A 23,439-nucleotide genomic window follows, 5' to 3' on the forward strand; every position below is an offset into this window, starting at 1 on the left:
AAGCTGCCAACCTGGAGCTGTGGACTCACAGACACACCAACAGACCCCCTTGCTGAGTTTAATAAGTGAGACACGGAGGAGGGAAGTCAGCTCTTTGTTAATGTTTAAGAAGTTTAATAACGTTAAATGTTCGCAGATAGTTCAGTGTATTTGCCTGGGCCTTTCTGTAGCCAGCCTTTGCTCAGTGGGTAACACTCACGCCTTTCAGTCAGAAGGCCGACACTTCAGTGCACTGCACTGTCGGAGGGGCAGTACTGAGGGAGCGCCGCGCTGTCGGAGGGGCAGTACTGAGGGAGAGCCGCACTGTCGGAGGGACAGTACTGAGGGAGCGCCGCACTGTCGGAGGGGCAGTACTGAGGGAGCGCTGCACTGTGGGGGGGGCAGTACTGAGGGAGCGCTGCGCTGTCGGAGGGGCAGTACTGAGGGAGCGCCGCACTGTCGGAGGGGCAGTACTGAGGGAGCGCTGCACTGTGGGGGGGGGGCAGTACTGAGGGAGCGCTGCGCTGTCGGAGGGGCAGTACTGAGGGAGCGCTGCACTGTGGGGGGGGGCAGTACTGAGGGAGCGCTGCGCTGTCGGAGGGGCAGTACTGAGAGAGTCCTGCAGTGTCGGAGGTGCATTCTTTCAGATAAGATGTTAAAATGGGGCCCTGTTCAGGTGGAATACCTGGAACCAGAACCCTTTCCCAGCCCCCTGCCCAAATGAAACGTTAGACCACAGTGCGAAGCCGTGCTTCTTGTGTGATTGAGATGGACACCGTGTGCTGCATTGTAAATAATTTTATTTGCAGGTTCAAGTCTTGTTCACCTTTCACAGAGTATTCTTAAATTGTAATTCTTTAAAAATTGCATCAAAATATATTCAAAAATATAACACAATATCACAGCCCCTCCCAGCTGCTAAAACACTTTAGGAAAAGGCAAAAAGAATCAGCAAGTTACATAGGAAAGAAACCAGCCAGAAGGAGATCGATAGAGTGAGGGAGAGACGGAGCGATTGAGACAGACAGCAAAGGGGGAAATAGAGAGAGCGCAGCGAAGGGGAGAGAGCGTCACAGTTTCCATTTTTCAAGCTAAGTAAAGTCGCTACACAGATTTCTGCAAAGTGAGGGTCATGATGTGCAATCATTCAACCATCTGGGCTCTCACTGGAGCCCACGTTGCCATAGCAACAGTCTTTCCAAACACAGTCCATGATGGCTGGTCCTGAAGGGAGGCAGTGTTTAAACACAGTCCCGGCAACAAACAACAAAAAGAGTCAGGCTTCCGCACTTACTGCAGTTGAAATGCCGCAGTGCTGAGCACTCTCTGAAAGGACCCTCTCTCTAAAACAACACAATTCACAGATCAAATGCATCATTTTGCAAAAAATAATAAATTTTTAATAGTATCTACAAAATAATTATTTTATAAATAGTTTTTTTTCAACCACAATATCTTGCATTGCTTCCCAAGCAGAGTGTGACACACACGAGCACCCTCAGTAAGTTAAACCACAAAAACACTCCAAAGTTATATACATTATTTTTAAACAGTGAGATTCATCTGTTCTTTAAGGTGAGGGATGTCAGTGCTGAGAAATGGAAAAGTTTGGACTTCAGGCACCCAAGGCCCAGCTTGACGAATGTGGACTCCCAGACTGTGGGGAGTGTGTGTAAATCAGAGTAAAACCCCCTCTGCACTGTCCCGTCACACACTCCCCCTACACTGTCCCATCAAACACTCCCCCTACACTGTCCCGTCACACACTCCCCCTACACTGTCCCGTCACACACTCCCCCTACACTGTCCCATCAAACACTCCCCCTACACTGTCCCATCAAACACTCCCCCTACACTGTCCCGTCAAACACTCCCCCTACACTGTACCGTCACACACTCCCCCTACACTGTCCCGTCACACACTCCCCCTACACAGTCCCTTCAAACACTCCCCCTACACTGTCCCGTCACACACTCCCCCTACACTGTTCCATCACACACTCCCCCTACACTGTCCCATCAAACACTCCCCCTACACTGTCCCGTCACACACTCCCCCTACACTGTTCCATCACACACTCCCCCTACACTGTCCCATCAAACACTCCCCCTACACTGTCCCATCAAACACTCCCCCTACACTGTCCCGTCAAACACTCCCCCTACAGTGTCCCATCAAACACTCCCCCTACACTGTCCCATCAAACACTCCCCCTACACTGTCCCATCAAACACTCCCGCTACACTGTCCCATCAAACACTCCCCTCTACACTGTCCCGTCACACTGTCCAGTCACACAATCCCCCTACACTGTTCCGTCACACACTCCCCCTACACTGTCCCGTCAAACACTCCCCTTACACTGTCCCGTCACACACTCCCCCTACACTGTCCCGTCACACACTTCCCCCTACACTGTCCCATCAAACACTCCCCCTACACTGTCCCATCAAACACTCCCCCGACACTGTCCCATCAAACACTCGCAGGGCAGGTACAGCACGGGTTAGATGCAGAGTAAAGCTCCTTCTACACTGTCCCATCAAACACTCCCAGGGCTGATACAGCACGGGTTAGATACAGAGTAAAGCTCCCTCTACACTGTCCCATCAAACACTCCTGGGGCAGGTACAGCACGGGTTAGATACAGAGTAAAGCTCCCTCTACACAGTCCCATCAAACACTCCCAGGACAAGTACAGCACAGGTTAGATACAGAGTAAAGCTCCCTCTACACTGTCCCATCAAACACTCCCAGGGCAGGTACAGCAGGGGTTAGATACAGAGTAAAGCTCCCTCTACACTGTCCCATTAAAAACACTCCCAGGGCAGGTACAGCACGGGTTAGATACAGAGTAAAGCTCCCTCTACACTGTCCCATCAAACACTCCCAGGGCAGACACAGCACGGGTTAGATACAGAGTAAAGCTCCCTCTACACTGTCCCATCAAACACTCCCAGGGCAGGTACAGCACGGGTTAGATACAGAGTAAAGCTCCCTCTACACTGTCCCATCAAACACTCCTGGGGCAGGTACAGCACGGGTTAGATACAGAGTAAAGTTCCCTCCTCACTGTCCCATCAAACACTCCCGGGGCAGGGACAGCACAGGTTAGATACAGAGTAAAGCTCCCTCTACACAGTCCCATCAAACACTCCCAGGACAAGTACAGCACAGGTTAGATACAGAGTAAAGCTCCCTCTACACTGTCCCATCAAACACTCCCAGGGCAGGTACAGCACAGGTTAGATACAGAGTAAAGCTCCCTCTACACTGTCCCATTAAAAACACTCCCAGGGCAGGTACAGCACGGGTTACATACAGAGTAAAGCTCCCTCTACACTGTCCCATCAAACTCTCCCAGGGCAGGTACAGCACGGGTTAGATACAGAGTAAAGCTCCCTCTACACTGTCCCATCAAACACTCCCAGGGCAGGTACAGCACGGGTTAGATACAGAGTAAAGCTCCCTCTACACTGTCCCATCAAACACTCCCAGGGCAGGTACAGTACAGGTTAGATACAGAGTAAAGCTCCCTCTACACTGTCCCATCAAACACTCCCAGGGCAGGTACAGTACAGGTTAGATACAGAGTAAAGCTCCCTCTAACAACCTGCCTCAGAAGACGACCTTAATGCGTGTGACTATTTTTTCCATTTCCCACACCAGAGCCAGTGGCCTCTGAGTGAGTTTGGTGAATGAGTGGCCATTTTTAGAGCCCAGAGCCACGAGGAAGAGGAAGTGAACTCAAACTCGATTCTTGTGGGACCTTTACAGTCAGACGATGGAGACCAGCTATCTGGACTCAATGTGGAGCCAGATTCCCAGACATGTGCGTACAAACGCACACACGTGATAGGATAAGCTTCAATCTGCCCAACACCCACTTGGCTCGCAGGCGATGTGAGAGGCTGCAGATAACCAACGGCCAGAGGTTTGATTTATTCATTCACGGGATGTGGGTGTCGCTGGCAAGGCCAACATTTACTGCCCATCCCTGATTGCCCTTAACCTTGTGGCTTCCCGTTTCACAGGGCAGTTAAGAGTCGACCACATTGCTGTGGCTCTGGAGGCACCTGTTGGTCAGACTGGGTAAGGACCGTCCCAACACCGTGTCATGATTGCATCAAAGTGGCAATCCAGCTCTCGAATCACTGCACAAACACTGAACCAGGAAAACAACCGAAAGCATCGAGCTGCCCAAACTCATTCCAATTCAGAAGCTGAGAGATTGACAAATTGATGTAACGCCGGATGGTGTCTGGGGTTAGAGAGGACTCGAGATTCCTCGGACTTCTGCCGCATCTCAAACACGGGCGGTCACTCCTGAAGATCACAGAATGCAAATATTGGAGGGCTCTCAGTGGCGGGATCGTTTGCTCACCGCCAACTCATTTGTAGCTCACGGGGTTTCCTTTCAGTCTGATCCCTTCGCACAGTGTTCCCTCGTGAGGTCACAGCGCTGCGGTGAACGGTACAAAGTGGCTCGGTTCTGCGCATTCGCAACGGATCTCTGCTCTCCTGCTCCTATCTTCGATGTCTATGTCTATGTCAATTAAAAGTAAATTCAATCACCTTTTCAGAAACCCATTCTCCACAAGTTTCTGCAGACACAGGACGGAGGTGAAGGTGCACGAAACACGTCCGATAAAAGTGCACCAGCCCAGAAGTGTGGGGGCGTCGATCCCTTTTGTTAACTGGAATGGGCACAGCCTAACTCGACCACCGAGGGCCAGTCTCTGCTCACTGGCAGCTGAGCACTTGGTTAACAGCTTCAGAGGGTGGGGCTGGTGTGGAACGGGAGGGGCAGAGGGTCGTGTGGAGGTAACTGTCCCGGGGTATCGGGCTCACTCTGTCCCGGGGTATCGGGCTCACTCTCTGTCCCGGGGTATCGGGCTCACTCTCGGTCCCGGGGTATCGGGCTCACTCTCGGTCCCGGGGTATCGGGCTCACTCTCTCGGTCCCAGGGTATCGGGCTCACTCTCTCTGTCCCGGGGTATCGGGATCACTCTCTGTCCCGGGGTATCGGGCTCACACTCTGTCCCGGGGTATCGGGCTCACACTCTGTCCCGGGGTATCGGGCTCACTCTCTGTCCCGGGGTATCGGGCTCACTCTCTGGCCCGGGGTATCGGGCTCACTCTCTCTGTTCCGGGGTATCGGGCTCACCCTCTGTCCCGGGGTATCGGGCTCACTCTCTCTGTTCCGGGGTATCGGGCTCACTCTCTCTGTCCCGGGGTATCGGGCTCACTCTGTCCCGGGGTATCGGGCTCACTCTCTCTGTTCCGGGGTATCGGGCTCACCCTCTGTCCCGGGGTATCGGGCTCACTCTCTCGGTCCCAGGGTATCGGGCTCACTCTCTCTGTCCCGGGGTATCGGGATCACTCTCTGTCCCGGGGTATCGGGCTCACTCTCTGTCCCGGGGTATCGGGCTCACTCTCTGTCCCGGGGTATCGGGCTCACCCTCTGTCCCGGGGTATCGGGCTCACTCTCTCTGTTCCGGGGTATCGGGCTCACTCTCTCTGTCCCGGGGTATCGGGCTCACTCTGTCCCGGGGTATCGGGCTCACTCTCTCTGTTCCGGGGTATCGGGCTCACCCTCTGTCCCGGGGTATCGGGCTCACTCTCTCGGTCCCAGGGTATCGGGCTCACTCTCTCTGTCCCGGGGTATCGGGATCACTCTCTGTCCCGGGGTATCGGGCTCACTCTCTGTCCCGGGGTATCGGGCTCACTCTCTGTCCCGGGGTATCGGGCTCACTCTCTGGCCCGGGGTATCGGGCTCACTCTCTCTGTTCCGGGGTATCGGGCTCACCCTCTGTCCCGGGGTATCGGGCTCACTCTCTCGGTCCCAGGGTATCGGGCTCACTCTCTGTCCCGGGGTATCGGGCTCACTCTCTGTCCTGGGGTATCGGGCTCACTCTCTCTGTCCCGGGGTATTGGGCTCACTCTCTGTCCCGGGGTATCGGGCTCACACTCTGTCCCGGGGTATCGGGCTCACTCTCTGTCCCGGGGTATCGGGCTCACTCTCTCTGTCCCGGGGTATCAGGCTCACTCTCTGTCCCGGGGTATCGGGCTCACTCTCTGTCCCGGGGTATCGGGCTCACTCTCGGTCCCGGGCTCACTCTCTCTGTCCCGGGGTATCAGGCTCACTCTCTGTCCTGGGGTATCGGGCTCACTCTCTGTCCCGGGGTATCGGGCTCACTCTCTCTGTCCCGGGGTATCGGGCTCACTCTCGGTCCCGGGGTATCGGGCTCACTCTCTGTCCCGGGGTATCGGGCTCACTCTCTGTCCCGGGGTATTGGGCTCACTCTCTGTCCCGGGGTATCGGGCTCACACTCTGTCCCGGGGTATCGGGCTCACTCTCTGTCCCGGGGTATCGGGCTCACTCTCTCTGTCCCGGGGTATCAGGCTCACTCTCTGTCCGGGGTATCGGGCTCACTCTCTGTCCCGGGGTATCGGGCTCACTCTCGGTCCCGGGCTCACTCTCTCTGTCCCGGGGTATCAGGCTCACTCTCTGTCCTGGGGTATCGGGCTCACTCTCTGTCCCGGGGTATCGGGCTCACTCTCTCTGTCCCGGGGTATCGGGCTCACTCTCGGTCCCGGGGTATCGGGCTCACTCTCTGTCCCGGGGTATCGGGCTCACCCTCGGTCCTGGGTTATTGGGCTCACTCTCCCGGTCTAGTTTTCCCTGAGGGTTACTGCGTGCTGGGTCGACCACACAGCTGATGACCAGGCCCAGTTCAACACAACACCGAAAAAACCCAGAACTCTTGATCTCCAAAACAAGGCAATTATCAGCTTGCAACAAAATTCAATTCGGAAAAAAATACAACTGTTAGAAAGAATCTCTGAACAACTTAAATTTACAGTTTGTACAGAAAATTAGAACATTCTAGAAGGGTTGCTGGGAAAATGAAATAAATACGTTAATGAAGACTTTTTCACAATTCATCCCGTGGGTTTACGATGATTCTGTCCTCCAGTCGCTGTTCGAGGGATATTAACTCAACAACCTCATCGGCTTTGATCCTTTCCTGAGGAGACAAAGGAGGGAATGACCTTGGGCTTTATGTACAAGAAAATCCCAGGGGAGCCACAGGAACAGACGAACCCGCCGAGCCTGCGCCACAGCTCGAAGACCGGCGCATCGCGGCCAATGATCCGTCATTTCCTCTTGGGTTGCTCAAACCCGTCAAAAATCAACGCAGGCGCGGTCTTTCAATTTAAAGGCCGTCTCGCCGTCTGCTCGTGACCGCGGGAACGCTGCACGGTAACACAGCTTAAAGGGAATATTGTCTGAACCCCGCCTCCCCCTCTCCCCCCCCCTGCCTCCGCTGCCCCACCTCCCCCTCCCCCCACCTGCCTCCCCCTCCCCTACCCTTCCCTCTCCCCCCGCCTCCCCTTCTCCTCCCCCCCCTTTGAGAGGTACCAATTGATCTCACACAATTGCCATTTGCGGCAGTGTTCCAAACTTCTCCCACCCTTTGTGTGTAGAAGTGTTTCCTAACTTCACTCCTGAAAGGTCTGGCTCTAATTTTTACACTATGCCCCCTAGTCCGAGAATCCCCAACCAGCGGAAATAGTTTGGGGGATAAATTGGGTGGCACCCATTTAGGGGCGCGCACCTCGCTGGGCACTACTTTTGCGCCCCTCCGCTGTGAATTCAGCGGTAGTGCCCCAAGCAGGAGGTGGGGAGCTACTGGAAGCCTTCCCCCTCCTTCCTGGGGTGCTACAACTCAATATCACGGCGCCACGTGCAACAGCGCCACGTGATTCGGCACGTAGCGGCGCGGTGTTGCAGAGCTCCTCCCCTGATTAAAGAGGAGGGGCCTAGCGCAGCGCACGGGGTGGGCCTGCTGGACCATGGTGCTGGGGTGCTGGGGAAACAGCCCGGCACTCGAGAGGAGCGATGGTGGCCGGCGCCCCACAGGAGGAGGCGAGGGGGGGCAGGTGCTGGCAGTTGGCCAAAATAAACATGGCCGCCCAGCACCGGCCCCTTTAACTTGTGTCGTCACGACAAAATCGCCCCCTTGATCCTGTCGGACATATCGTCCGGCGAAAGGTCAGGGGGCGCAAGGGAAGTTTACGGCCGGGGCGCTGCACACGGCGATGATGTCATCGCCGGCGGCGCAGTGGCGTGGGACACTACCGGATACCACCGCCACTAACCTCCCGCTGAATTTCGCAGGAGTCCCGGGGCACTAACGAGAGGTGCAAACCAACCCAGTTTTTTCCCCCTTTCTCTCTCTATCTGCCCCCTCAGTTCCCCCTTAATGTCCTGAAAAGTTCGATCTGGTCACCCCTTAACCGTCTAAATTCCAGGGAATACAACAGAATCGGAGAAACAAGAATTATTTTAAATAAGACACTCGGACAGACTCACCACCTCTCTGAAGAGCGGATCCAGTGTGAACCACAAGGCCACTGCACATCTCTGGCCCTTGGTGACTGCTTTCACCCCGTGCGGGATTCTCTCCTCCCGAGGAAAACCCAACCATTCGACCACACCGCGGTTTGACCGCAGCCTGAGAGAGAGAGATTTCAAACCGGGAATCAGAGTCTAAAGCACGACAATAATTACAACACCTCAACAAACATGGCTGCTCCCTTCAACCCAGAAGCCATCCCCTTTCTGTAACAAGAGACAGCTTTTAAAGCTAACAGATTATTATTTTATTCAGGTGAGTTCAGGGAGCAGAGCAACAGCAAGGGAGAGGAGCACAATCTCAATCACGGAGCGGGAGAGGGAGAGAGTGAGTGAGGGAGAGAGAGAGGGAGGGAGTGAGAGTGTGAGAGAGAGGGAGGGAGGGAGAGGGAGTGAGGGAGAGAGAGAGGGAGGGAGTGAGAGTGTGAGGGAGAGAGAGGGGGAGGGAGTGAGAGTGTGAGAGAGAGAGGGAGGGAGTGAGGGAGGAAGAGAGAGGGAGGGAGGGAGAGAGAGTGAGGGAGAGAGGGAAGAGAGAGAAAGGGAGAGGGAGGAGAGAGAGGGAGGGAGAGGGAGAGAGTGAGGGAGAGAGGAGAGAGAGTGAGTGAGGGAGGAGAGAGTCATAGAATCACACAGGATTACATCAGATATACGGCACAGAAACAGGCCATTCGGCCCAACCAGTCCATGCCGGTGTTTATGTTCCACTCGAGCCTCCTCCCATCTTTCCTCATCTAAATCTATCAGCATAACCCTCAATTCCCTTCTCCCTCATGTGCTTGTCCAGCCTCCCCTTAAATGCATCGATACTATTCGCCTCAACCACTCCCTGTGGGAGCGAGTTCCACATTCTCCCCACTCTCTGAGTAAAGAAGTTTCTCCTGAATTCCCTATTTGATTTCTTGGTGACTATCTTATATTGATGGCCTCTAGTTTTGCTCTTCCCCACAAGTGGAAACACTCTCTCTGTATCCACTCGATCAAAACCTTTCATAATTTTAAAGACCTCTATTAGGTCACCCCTCAGCCTTCATTCTTCAAGAGAAAAGAGGCCCAGCCTGTTCATCCTTTCCTGATATGCATAGAAACACAGAAGATAGGAGCAGGAGTAGGCCATTCGGCCACTCGAGCCTGCTCCAGCATTCAATGAGATCATGACTGATCATCCAAATTCAGTACCCTGTCCCTGCCTTCTCCCCATATCCCTTGATCCCTTTAGCCTTAAGAGATATATCCAACTCCTTCTTGAATATATTTAATGAATTGGCCTCAACTGCCTTTTGTGGTAGAGAATGCCACAGGTTCACCACTCTCTGGGTGAAGAAATTCCTCCTCATTTCTGTCCTAAATGGCTTACCCCTTATCCTTAGACTGTGACCCTGGTTCTGGACTCCCTGACCATCGGGAATATCCTTCCTGCATCTAGTCTGTCCAGTCCTGTCAGAATTTTATAAGTTTCAATGAGATCCCCTCTCATTCTTCTAAACTCCAGCGAGTTTAAGCCCAATCGACACAATCTCTCCTCATACGTCATTCCTGCCATCCCAGGTATCAGTCTGGTGAATCTTCGCTGAACTCCCTCCATGGCAAGAACATTCTTCCTCAGATAAGGCGACCAAAACTGCACACAATACTCGAGATGTGGTCTCACCAAGGCCCTGTACAACTGCAGCAAGACATCCTTGTTCCTGTACTCAAACCCTCTCGCTACAAAGGCCAACATACCATTTGCCTTCTTAACCACCTGCTGCACCTGCCTGCATGTATACCCTCGCATTTCTGGTATCATCCTTGTAACTCTAAGTGTGGTCTAACCAAGGTTCAATACAGGATTAGCATAACTTCCCTACTTTTTAATTCAATTCCTCCAGAAATAAACCTTGCTTTTTTTATGGCCTTGCTAACCTGTGTCGCAACGTTTAGTAATTTGTGTATTTGTACTCCGAGATCCCTTTGTTCCTCTACCCCACCGAGACTCGCACCCACCAAGTGATAAGTGACCTCCCTATTCTTCCTACCAAAATGTAATACCTCACATTTATCTGTGTTGAACTTAATTTGCCAATTATATGCCCATTCTGCAAGGAATGGTTACTGTGATAAATCCATGTCGTGAGACAAGGACTCGAAGAGGCGATATCGTAGAATTAGCACGAGTACTTTATTAACAAACAGAGTAACAAACATCATGCCTGCATCCTGGCATTTCACCTTTTGCTGACCTTGACAGGAAGCAAACCTCTGACCTTCCCACAGCATTGGCTACAGCACCACCTGGTGGATAACCTTAATCATAACATCCCAGATTACTATATCCCTCCCCCCTTAAGATTTCAGTATGAATTTCTTAACAAACAACCATGCCTGAGGGTCACATAAGGAGTCTCCATTCATCATGTTGCATACTTGACGAATCTAACAGTTCAGTATCAATCTCTCTGGTGGCTTGCGAGGCCTTTGTGAACATCTAACAGTAAAGTCCCTGCTTGTTGGTGGTGAAGCCACCAACTGCTCCTGAGCAGTGCTCAGAGTATCTGACTCTGCAACCATGGTTTCCTCTTGAAACATAGAAGATAGGAGCAGGAGTAGGCCATTCGGCCCTTCGAGCCTGCTCCGCCATTCAATGAGATCATGGCTGATCATCCAAACTCAGTACCCTGTCCCTGCCTTCTCCCCATATCCCTTGATCCCTTTAGCCTTAAGAAATATATCCAACTCTTTCTTGAATATATTTAATGAACTGGCCTCCACCGCCCTCTGTGGCAGAGAATTCCACAGGTTCACCACTCTCTGGGTGAAGAAATTCCTCCTCATTTCAGTCCTAAATGGCTTACCCCTTATCCTTAGACTATGACCCCTGGTTCTGGACTCCCCGGCCATCATAAACATCCTTCCTGCATCTAGTCTGTCCAGGCCTGACAGAATTTTATAGGTTTCGATGAGATCCCCTCTCAATCTTCTAAACTCCAGTAAGTATAAGCCCAATCGACACAATCTCTCCTCATACGTCATTCCTGCCATCCCAGGTATCAGCCTGGTGAATCTTCGCTGCACTCCTTCCATGGCACCACAGATGCACTTTGATAACTGGGGGCAACCCTGTCTTCAGTCATTGCATCTGGAACCTTCATTTCAATTTCCCCTTGTCTGGGAAGTATCTGATCTACATGTCTGTGTACTACCCTACCATCTCCCAACATGACCTTGTATGATACTGGACCTGTCATTGAGTCTGTGAAGCCAGGAATCCACTTTGGTCCATAACTGAAATTCCTGGTAAGGACCGCATCTCCTTCCCCAAAACTTTGGCTCTTTGTTCTTTTGTCATGGTTCCCTTTTTGTTTGTTTTGTCTGTTTTCCATTTTCCTTTTTAGGTCGGGGTGGACGAGGTCAAGAGTGGAGCGTAGTCTATGGCCTAATAGCATCTCAGCAGGAGAGAGTCCTGTGGTGGATTGAGGTGTTATTCTGTAGCTGAACAGAACCCGTGACACTTTGGCTGCTAAACTCCCTTCTGCACTTTTTTTCATCATCTCTTTAAATGTTTGTACGGCTCTCTCCGCAAGTCCATTCGAGGACGGATGATATGGAGCCGAGGTCACCTGCAGTATGCCATTTTTTCTCAAGAACTCTTTTGTCTCTGTACTCACAAAACAAGTGGCATTGTCACTCACCACGATCTCCGGTAGCCCTTGATTACTGAAGTTCCGATGCAGGCAGTCTATAGTAGTAGTGGCGGAAGCAGAATTTACAGGATAAACATCCATCCATTTGGAATGTGCATCAATGATTATGAGGAACATCTTCCCCATGAATGGACCCGCATAATCTAAGTGCAGTCTTCTCCATGGTTTATCCGGCCACTCCCAGGGGTGGAGAGGAGCCGCTGCTGGTGCCTTCCGGTGTTCCTGACAAGTGCTGCATGTCTTGACTAGATTTTCTATCTCCTCATCTAGCTTTGGCCACCACAAGTAACTCCTAGCCAAGGCTTTCATACACGAGACCCCAGGATGACACTGATGTAGTTGCTCTAGGATAGACTGTCATGCTGGCTGTGGAATAATCACTCGTGCTCCCCACAACACACAACCATCCTGCACACTCAGCTCTGTTTTCCTGACACTGTAGGGTGTGAAGTCAGCCCCTTCCGGATGCTGTGGCCATCCCCTCACCACATATTCTCGAACTCTAGACAGTACTGGATCTTTACCTGTCCATGTTCTTACTTGCTCTGCAGTCACAAGTGCCGTGTCGGTGTCCTCCAACATCAAAACTCTGTCCTCTGGAGCTGCACGGATAGGTGTGCCTGGCAGTGGAAGACGACTCAAGGCATCTGCGTTCCCATGGTACTTGCCCACCTTGTAGACAATGACATACTCATGCCCTCAACGTCACTGCCCACCTCTGGATCCGGGGTGACACCATCTGTGGAACTGCTTTCATTTCATTGAAAAGAGAGAGAAGAGGTTTATGATCGGTGCATATGGTGAACTTCCTGCCATATATGTACTTGTGGAACCTCTGTAACCCAAACATTACTGCTAACCCCTCTTTGTCTAACTGGGAATAGTTTTTTTCCGCTGGTGTTAGAGTTCGGGACATAAACCCTATTGGTCTTTCAGTTCCATCTTCCATGCAGTGTGAAAGAACTGCCCCCACCCCATAAGGTGAAGCGTCACGAGAGAATGATGTCTTTTTCTGCATTGTAGTGAACCAGCACATCCGACGACAGCATCAGTTTCTTGGACTGTTCAAATGAAACCCCCTGCTCCTCTCCCCACTGCCACTGTGTCTCCTTGTGCAGTAGTTTGTGAAGAGGTGCTAACACAGTTGACAAGTTTGGTAAAAATCTGTTATAATAGTTCAGCAGTCCCAGGTAAGCTTTTAACTCAGCCACATTTGTAGGAGCAGGGGCGTCCTGCAGTGCTTGTACCTTCTCCTTGAGTGGATGGAGCCCGGTGGCGTCCACTCTGTGTCCCAGGAACACTGCCTCATTCCCCAGGAAAGTGCACTTACTCCTCTTGAGCCGGAACCCTGCCCTCTCCAATCTCTGTAGTACCTCTCTCAGAGTGCTCAGATGCTCCTGGTCGGTTCTTCCCAGCACCAGAATGTCATCCAGATAGATGGAAACATGTGGAATCCCTTGCAGTACACCTTCGATTATCTTCTGGAAGATAGCTGGACTAGATGAGACACCAAACGGTAAGCAGTTATATGTAAACAAGCCATTGTGTGTATTTATGGTGACATACTTCTTTGAGTTGTCATCCAGTGTAATCTGCAAGTAGGCATGACTCATATCCAACTTTGTGAATTTCTTTCCTCCAGCCAGGTTTGCAAAGAGATCCTCTGTTTTGGGAATCGGATACTGCTCTAGTTTGGACGCCCGATTGACTGTCAATTTATAGTCTCCACAGAGTCTTACCGAATTGTCCGGTTTTAAAACAGGTACTATGGGAGCTGCCCATGCTGAACATTTCACTGGCTCCAGTATGTTCTCTCTCAATAGACGGTCAAGCTCAGCCTCTACCTTTGGCTTCATGGCATAAGGCACAGGTCGTTGTTTAAAAAACCTTGGTGGTGCCTCCTTGTTTACATAAATCTTAGCTGGGGGCCATTAAATGTGCCAAGTTCCTCCTTGAACACATTCTCATGTTCACTCAACACTTCTTGCAAAGTCAACTGTTTGCCCGCATCTATTTGATGTACTGCTCTCCCCAGTCTAATTTAAGTTCTTTTATCCAGCCCCGACCTAACAGGTTTGGTCCGGTACCCGATACTATAACTACAGGTAGCTGTTCCACTGTGTCCCTGTGTTGCACAGTTACCTTAGCTGTACCTAATGTCGCTACTCGTTCACCTGTATATGTTTTAAGATGCAGGGAGCAAGGTTTTAACTCTGGAACTTTTGCACGGTTCCACAATTTTGAGTACTCTGCCTTGTTCATTATGGTCACGCCGCACCCTGTATCCACTTCAAAGTTCACCTTAGAGTCATTTACTGTCAGTTGCAATGTGATAGGAGCCACTTTTGGAATGTTCTCTAACATGCTATACATTATGAACATGTCCTCTTCTTCCTCAGCTTCCCCGCTGATGTGGTGTGCTCCATGTTTTTTCACTTCTCTCCCTTGGTTTTGCTGTCCTCCCCCTTTTAGTTTGGATTCCTCCACTGTTGGTTTCACCCTGCAAGCTTGTTTTATGTGTCCTTGTTTCCCACACTTGTAGCACTTTTCCTCCAGAAACCGGCATTCACTCGCCAGGTGATCGCCCTTGCATCTATAACATGCCTTCACATGCTCACATTATGGTTTCTGACACATGTTCAACTTGTGCACAACAACCTGACCTGCAACTTGCATAGCATTAGCCCTGTCTGAACCCTGTATTTCTTTTACATCTCGGTTCACTGGCTCTATGGCTTGAGCAAGTTCCAATGCTTTTTCATAAGTAAGCCCAGTCTCGGATAATAATCTACGCTGCATTCGGTCGTCCATAATTCCGCAAACTAGCCTATCTCGCAGCATTTCCTTCAGATTGTTCCCATAATTGCAATCTTGTGCTAATTTACACAACACCGCTACATAGTCCATTACATTCTCTTCCTCTTTCCTGTTCCTTGAATTAAACTTGAACTGCTGTACCATCTCACTAGGCTTAGGGTTGAAATGTTCTTTTAATTCAACAAATGATTTGTCTCCAGGCTTTTCAGGACTGAGCGGATTCCTCATCAAACTGTAGGTCTGGCTTCCCACTGAACTAAGCAGAATGGCTTTCCTTTTTCCGGCATCATTTATTTCATTTACTTCGAAAAAATAACCCAACACTTCACAGTATTCTTCCCAGGTTTGTGCTTGAATATCAAAGGCGGAAACCGTTCCTACCATGGCAGCCATGCTCTCTTCCAACTGGTAGCTAACCGTAGCTCGTAATTTTGTTGTTTAAACATCCTGGCAGACTTCTCTTCTTTAATCAGGGTCCTTTTAGTTACCTCGTCGCCAAATGTGATAAATCCATGTAGTGAGACAAGGACTCGAAGAGGCGATATCGTAGAATTAGCACGAGTACTTTATTAACAAACAGAGTAACAAACATCATGCCTGCATCCTGGCATTTCACCTTTTGCTGACCTTGACAGGAAGCAAACCTCTGACCTTGACAGGAAGCAAACCTCTGACCTTAGCAGCAGCATTGGCTACAGCACCACCTGGTGGATAACCTTAATCATAACATCCCAGATTACTATAGTTACGGCATGGAAGAAGGCTCCCTGCAAGAGCACTTCAGCGAGTCCCACTATCCACCCTTTCCCTGCAGACCTGCAAATTTTTTTCCTTCAGGTACTTATCCAACTCCCTTTTGAAAGCTGTAATTGAGTCTGCCTCCACCACCCTTTCAGGCAGTGCATTCCAGATCATAACCACTCGCTGTGTAAAAAAAAAATTCTGCCAATCACCTTAAATCTGTGTCCTCTGGTTCTTGACCCTTCTGCCAATGGGAACAGTTTCTCTCTATCTACTCTGTCCAGACCCCTCATGATTTTGAACACCTCTATTAAATCTCCTCTCAACCTTTTCTGCTCTAAGGCGAACAACCCCAGCTTCTCTAGTCTATCCACGTAACTGAAGTCCCTCATCCCTGGAATCATTCTTGTAAATCTTTTCTGCACCCTCTCTAAGGCCTTCACGTCCTTCCTAAAGTGCGGTGCCCAGAATTGGACACAATACTCTAGTTGGGGCCGAACCAGTGTTTTATAAAGGTTCATCATAACTTCCTTGCTTTTGTACTCTCTGCCTCTATTCATGAAGCCCAGGATCCCGTATGCATTTTTTAACCGCTTTCTCAACCTGCCCTGCCACCGTCAGTGATTTGTGCACATATACCCCCAGGTCTCTCTGTTCATGCACCCCCTTTAGGATTGTACCCTTTAGTTTATATTTCCTCTCCTCATTCTTTCTACCAAAATGCATCACTTCGCACTTTTCTGTGTTAAATTTCATCTGCCACGTGTCCGCCCATTTCACCAGCCTGTCTATGTCCTCTTGAAGTCTGTCAATATCCTCCTCACTGTTCACTATACTTCCAAGTTTTGTTTCATTTGCAAATTTTGAAATTATGCCCTGTACACCCAAGTCCAAACCATTAATGTACATCAAGAAAAGCAGTGGTCCTAGAACCAACCCCTGTTAGCAAAGCATATGGGATCTTGGGCTTCATAAATAGAGGTATTGAGTACAGAAGTTAGAGAAGTAGATAAAGCACTGGTTAGGCCACAACTGGAGTATTGCGTCCAGTTCTGGTCACCACACTTTAGGTAGGATGTGAAGGCCCTTGAGAGGGTGCAGAGGAGATTTACCAGAATGGTTCCGGGGATGGGAGATCTTAGCTACAAGGACAGGTTGGAGAAGCTGGATTTGTTTTCATTAGAGCAAAGGAGGTTGAGGGGTGATTTGATAGAGGTGTACAAGATTATGATGGGTTTGGATAGGCTAGACGGGGAAAGGCTGTTCCCACTAGTTGATGGTACAAGGACTAGGGGACACAGATTTAAGGTTTTGGGCAAGAGATACAGGGGGGATGTGAGGAAAACTTTTTTACGCAGCGAGTGGTGACGATCTGGAACTCGCTGCCGACGGAAGTGGTGGAAGCGGAAACACTCGGCCTAGAAATTCGCTGGGCTGCACCACCAGTTAGCGCCTAAAGAGGGCACTCAGTGGCTTTAGCGCCACTGGCCACGCCTCCCGCGATATTTAGCGGGGCGCTAATGGCGGCGTTAGCCTGTAGCGCTGCGCCGCCACCGATGATGTCATCGGTGTGCGCAGCGCCCCGCTACCGCCCCGAGCGCAATATTGGGTCGCACCCCCCACTGTAGCGCCGGTCGCAATTCGCGACCGGTACAGAGGGGCCTAACTGTGGCGGTAGTGGCGCTACTTAAGGGGGAGGTGCGGGGCGGCCATTTTTTTCGGTGGCCGCCTGCCAGCACCTCCTCGCACCGCCCTCCCCGGCCTCCTGATCCCCCCCCCACCCCGGGCAGTGCCGGCTGTTTCCCGAGAGCCCGGCATTTCTCCTCGGTGCCGGGCTCTTTTGCCGGCACTCGCGATCGGTGATCGCGCTGGTGCAGGCCCCTCCCCCTTAAGAAGGGGAGGAAGGCCTGCAGTACCGCAGCGCGCCGTGCCGCAGCATGTGGCACTGCGATATTCAGTTTGAGCGCCCCAAGCGGGACGCGGGGAGCCTCGAGTAGCGGCCCCGCTTCCGTTTGGGGCGCTGAAACTGAATATCGGGAGGGCGCAAGCGGTTCCGCCCGGAGCGCAAATTCCGGCACCCAGGCAAGCTCGGCGCCACCGAATTTTTAGCCCTCAGTGTTTTCAAGGGGAGACTGGATAGGCGCTTGAGGGAAATAAACTTGCAGGGCTCTGGGGATAGAGCGGGGGAATGGGACTGACTGGATTGCTCTACAGAGAGCCGGCACGGACTCAATGGGCCGAATGGCCTCCTTCTGTGCTGTTATGATTCTATGACCCTGGGGAACACCACTGTATACCTTCCTCCAGTCCAAAAAACAACCGTTCACCACTACTCGCTGTTTCCTGTCACTTAGCCAATTCCGTATCCATGCTGCCACTGACCCTTTTATTCCATGGGCTTCAACTTTGCTGGTAAGCCTATTATGTGGCACTTTGTCAAACGCCTTTTGGAAATCGATGTACACCACGTCAACCACATTGCCCTCATCAACCCTCGCTGTTACCTCATCAAAAAACTCAATCAAGTTGGTTAAACACCATTTGCCTTTAACAAATCCGTGCTGGCTTTCCTTAATTAATCCACACTTGTCCAAGTGGCTGTTAATTTTGTCCCTGATTACTGTTTCTAAAAGCTTCTCCACTATCGAGGTTAAACTGACTGGCCTGTTGTTGCTGGGTTTATCTTTACACCCTTTTCTGAACAATGGTGCAACATTTGCAATTCTCCAGTTCTCCAGCTCTGCAGTCCCATAGTTTGGAGGTCCTGGGAGGGACTGGTTTGGAGTAGGCGATGGATTTCACACAGTGAGAGGCAGGGAAGAGGGCGGAGAGAGGGTGTGTGTGTGGAAGATCAGTATAGGGGTGGGGGTGGGGGGGAGGTCAGTATGACAAAGGAATCTGCGATCACTTGGATTTGGGTTCAACAGATATTGAACCTCAGCTTCCTCTGGAGCACTCAATCAAAACCAGTCCAAACAAAGACTAACCCACCCCTCACCCTCACCCCCACCCCTCACAACTCCCCCCACCCTCACCCTCACCCCCACAACCCTGACACCCTGGGATGGCAGTAATGACGTATGAGGAGAGATTGGGTCGATTGGGCTTATACTCGCTGGAGTTTAGAAGAATGAGAGGGGATCTCATTGAAACTTATAAAATTCCGACAGGACTGGACAGACTAGATGCAGGAAGGATGTTCCCGATGGTCAGGGAGTCCAGAACCAGGGGTCACAGTCTAAGGATAAGGGGTAGGCCATTTTGGACCCCCCTCACACCCCCCCCACCCTCACACTCCCCCCACCCTCACACTCCCCCCACCCTCACACTCCCCCCACCCTCACACCCTCCCCACCCTCACACTCTCCCCACCCTCACACTCCCCCACCCCCCCCCACACCACGAGAGGCAGCGGGAATCGCGGCGCGGCAGCTTTATAAAATGCTTCAAGAGACCAGGTAGGCCTCAGTGCGGCAGGAATCTCAGAGCAGTGGTGGCGAGGTTTAAAAGAGCGGCAGAGACCAGGTAGGTTTACCAATCTCCAGTCTCTTAACTCAGAGGGAAGGAGAGAAGTAAAAAGTAATCGAAGTGTGACGTCACCAGAAAGCAGGTAAGTGATTGGTTGGTGAGTATTTCTCTCTTTTTTAAACTTTAACTCTGTGGTTTATAGTTTCTAAAGTCTCTGTGGCGTAGCGGGGACTGTTTGTAAACCAGGGCCCTTAAATATACCATTTATCTGTAGTGTAATTGGTGGGATTGATTTGATTTAATTTAATTGCAATTAATTAAAGGGTAAGTCATGACAGGAGAGCCCGGCCCCGTGGTATGCTCCTCCTGCGCTATGTGGGAACTCAGGGACACTTCCTGTGTCCCTGACAACCATGTGTGCAGGAAGTGTGTCCAGTTGCAGCTACTGGCAGACCGCATTGCGGTGCTGGAGCAGCGATTTGGATACATACTGGACCATTCGCGATGCTGAGGACGTCGTGAATAGCACGTTTAATCAGTTGGTCACACCGCAGGTAAAGGTGGCACAGGCAGAAAGGGAACGGGTGACCAACAGGCAGAGTAGTAGGCGCAGGCAGGTAGTGCCAGGGGTCCCCTGTGGCCATCCCCCTCTCAAACAGATATACCGCTTTGGATACTGATGGGGGGGATGGCTTACCCGGGGAAGGCAGCAGCAGCCAACTTCCTGGCACCAGGGGTGGCTCTGCTGCACAGGACGGGAGGAAAAAGAGGGGTAGAGCTATAGTAATAGGGGATTCTATTGTAAGGGGAATAGATAGGCGTTTCTGCGGCCGCAAACGAGACTCCAGGATGGTGTGCTGCCTCCCTGGTGCAAGGGTCAAGGATGTCTCAGAGCGGCTGCAGAACATCTTGGAAGGGGAGTGTGAACAGCCAGTTGTCGTGGTGCATATAGGCACCAACGATATAGGTAAAAAGCGGGATGAGGTCCTAAAAGCTGAATATAGGGAGTTAGGAGGTAAATTAAAAAATAGGACCTCAAAGGTAGTAATCTCAGGATTGCTACCAGTGCCACGTGCTAGTCAGAGTAGAAATAGAAGGATATTTCAGATGAATACCTGGCTAGAGGAATGGTGCCAGGGGGAGGGATTCAAATTCCTGGGACATTGGAACTGGTTCTGGGGGAGGTGGGACCAGTTCAAACCGGACGGTTTGCACCTGGGCAGGGCCGGGACAGATGTCCTAGGGGGAGTGTTTGCTAGTGCTGTGGGGGAGGGTTTAAACTAAAATGGCAGGGGGTTGGGAACCTGAGCAGGGGGACAGAGGAAAGGGAAACAAGGATAAAAGCAAAAGATAGGAAGGAGAAAAACAAAAGTGGCAGTCAGAGAAATCAACGGTTTAAATCAAACATGGCCACAGTAAATAATAATTCTAATGGGTCTAAGAGCGTTAAAAAAACAAGCCTGAAGGCTTTGTGTCTTAATGCGAGGAGCATTCGTAAAAAGGTGGATGAATAAGCTGCGCAAATAGAGGTAAACCTCTCAGCATCTACCCTGTCAACCCCCCTCAGAATAGGGCAAGTAAAGCTTTCTGATGCAGGTTGAGTCACTGGATATGTGATGAGGTCATTCAACGGAAACCTCCATTCCAGTCACAACAGTGAAGGGAAAATAAATAAAATAAAATAAAAATGGTGGGAGAAGCTCCCCCCCTCCTCCCCTCCCCCTGCCCCACCACCACCACCCCCTCCCCCGTCCCCCCCTCCCCCTCCCCCTGCCCCCACCACCCCCCTCCCCCTCCCACCCCCCCTCCCCCTCCCCCTCCCCTCCCCCACCCCTCCCCCACCCCCGTCCCCCCCCTCCCCACCCCCTCCCCCAACCTCTCCCCCCTCCCACCCCCCTCCCCCCTCCCCTCCCCCCTCTCCCCCTCCCCATCCCCCCACCACCGCACCCCCTCCCCACACAGACTCATACCAGGGGTGGGGGAGCCTGATATCAGGTTAGCCGCCTGCCATCTCAAACGGTCATGTGGTTCAGGGAGAGGGAACACCTCGAGGAGATCGGGACTAACGTGACCCTTTAAACAAAGGGATTGCCGAAAACAAGGATTTCTTGGCCAGCTGGCTGGCACCATACCAGCATCGTGACGTGCTGGGCTCTGACAGTAATCGCTGCACAGTGTGATCCCAATCTCCCACAGACTGCTGAGGGAGGCAAAAAGCAATCTCACCCACCTCTGGTGCCATGATCTTCATACTGTGAAGGTGCTTTACATTCCACATAGCTGAAGAAAGAAAGACTGCGGGAAAAATTTGGTAGTTTTGCGCCTCCCATTAGCGCCCTCTCCTAACGGGGCACAAAGCAATGAGTGCCTGGGCGCGGCGCCGCTAACGCCTCCCGCCAAATTCAGCGGGAGGTTAGCGGCGGCGGTAACCATTAGCACTCCGCGGCGCTGCGCCTCCAGCGCTGACGTCATCACCGTGTGCAGTGCCCCTCCGACAGTGCAGCACTCCTTCAGTGCTGCCCCTCCGACATTGCAGCACTCCCTCAGTACTGCCCCTCCGACAGTGCGGCGCTCCCTCAGTACTGCCCCTCCGACAGTGCTGAACTCCCTCAGTACTGACCCTCCGACAGTGCAGTGCTCCCTCAGTACTGCCCCTCCGACAGTGCTGAACTCCCTCAGTACTGACCCTCCGACAGTGCAGTGCTCCCTCAGTACTGCCCCTCCGACAGTGCTGAACTCCCTCAGTACTGACCCTCCGACAGTGCAGTGCTCCCTCAGTACTGACCCTCCGACAGTGCAGTGCTCCCTCAGTACTGCCCCTCCGACAGTGCTGAACTCCCTCAGTACTGACCCTCCGACAGTGCTGAACTCCCTCAGTACTGCCCCTCCGACAGTGCTGAACTCCCTCAGTACTGACCCTCCGACAGTGCTGAACTCCCTCAGTACTGCCCCTCCGACAGTGCTGAACTCCCTCAGTACTGCCCCTCCGACAGTGCAACGCTCCCTCAGTACTGCCCCTCCGACAGTGCAACGCTCCCTCAGTACTGCCCCTCCGACAGTGCAGTGCTCCCTCAGTACTGCCCCTCCGACAGTGCAACGCTCCCTCAGTACTGACCCTCCGACAGTGCAGTGCTCCCTCAGTACTGCCCCTCCGACAGTGCTGAACTCCCTCAGTACTGCCCCTCCGACAGTGCAGTGCTCCCTCAGTACTGACCCTCCGACAGTGCTGAACTCCCTCAGTACTGCCCCTCCGACAGTGCAGCACTCCCTCAGTACTGACCCTCCGACAGTGCTGAACTCCCTCAGTACTGACCCTCCGACAGTGCTGAACTCCCTCAGTACTGACCCTCCGACAGTGCAGTGCTCCCTCAGTACTGACCCTCCGACAGTGCAGTGCTCCCTCAGTACTGACCCTCCGACAGTGCAGTGCTCCCTCAGTACTTCACTGGAGTGTCAGCCTAGAATTGTGTGCTGAAATCTCTGCAGTGGTGACTCGAACCCACGACCTTGTGGAGAGTGTGACGCACGGAGTAAAGGCTGACACCAAAGGTTCAGTCGGGCAAGGAGAGCATCACCAGGATTCCGCTCTCCTCAGGAGCTGTGCACTCTCCGCAGTTACACACTCCGAGTGATCTTCGCCACAATCCCATCTTCAGACTGTGGGGACTCATCGACTTCGGCAACATGATATGAAGTTGAGAAATGTAAGTGCAGGTGGAGGAGAAAACACGTTGAAGACATTTAGTGGACTTCCCCTGTGTCAGCCATGGCTCCGAGTCAGAAGGTTGTGGGTTCAAGTCTCACTCCAGAGACTTCTAGGCTGACACTTCGAGGAGCTCTCTACCTCTTGGTGATCGGGGTGGGAAATTAACAGTAAATACTGTGCGGTAAAGATGGCCAAATGCTTCATACTCACCGTGACAGTCTTTGCATCGAGCTCAGTGAAGATAAATTCCCCTCCTTCAAAATCTCCATTCAGGTACAAGATGGCACTGGGGGAGCAACAGAAATAGTATCACTGGGGGGAGACAGTATCACTGGGGGGGGGAGACAGTATTACTGGGGGGAGATAGTATCACTGGGGGGGGAGACAGTATTACTGGGGGGGAGACAGTATCACTGGGGGGGGAGACAGTATTACTGGGGGGGGGAGACAGTATTACTGGGGGGAGACAGTATCACTGGGGGGGAGACAGTATCACTGGGGGGAGACAGTATCACTGGGGGGAGACAGTATCACTGGGGGGGAGATAGTATCACTGGGGGGGAGATAGTATCACTGGGGGGGAGATAGTATCACTGGGGGGAGACAGTATCACTGGGGGGAGACA

The 23,439-nt window shown here is 52.0% G+C and overlaps 1 protein-coding gene across 1 annotated transcript in view; it reads right to left on the reverse strand.

The window, feature by feature from the left end:
* Positions 1–762: 762 nt before the first annotated feature.
* The window catches only part of LOC147115372 (prolyl 3-hydroxylase 2-like), a 271,320-nt gene continuing 248,643 nt past the window's right edge, over positions 763–23,439 (reverse strand). Inside the window, 4 exon segments of the mRNA XM_085989637.1 lie at positions 763–7,011; positions 8,361–8,444; positions 8,446–8,502; positions 23,025–23,100. Coding sequence (XP_085845763.1) covers positions 6,919–7,011; positions 8,361–8,444; positions 8,446–8,502; positions 23,025–23,100 — 310 coding nt within the window. The 3' untranslated portion in view covers positions 763–6,918.

The sequence above is a fragment of the Somniosus microcephalus genome, chromosome 6, assembly GCF_052327205.1.
Source record: "Somniosus microcephalus isolate GS21.2 chromosome 6, FLI_Smic_1.0, whole genome shotgun sequence".
In the NCBI taxonomy this organism is placed as follows: Eukaryota; Metazoa; Chordata; class Chondrichthyes; order Squaliformes; family Somniosidae; genus Somniosus; species Somniosus microcephalus.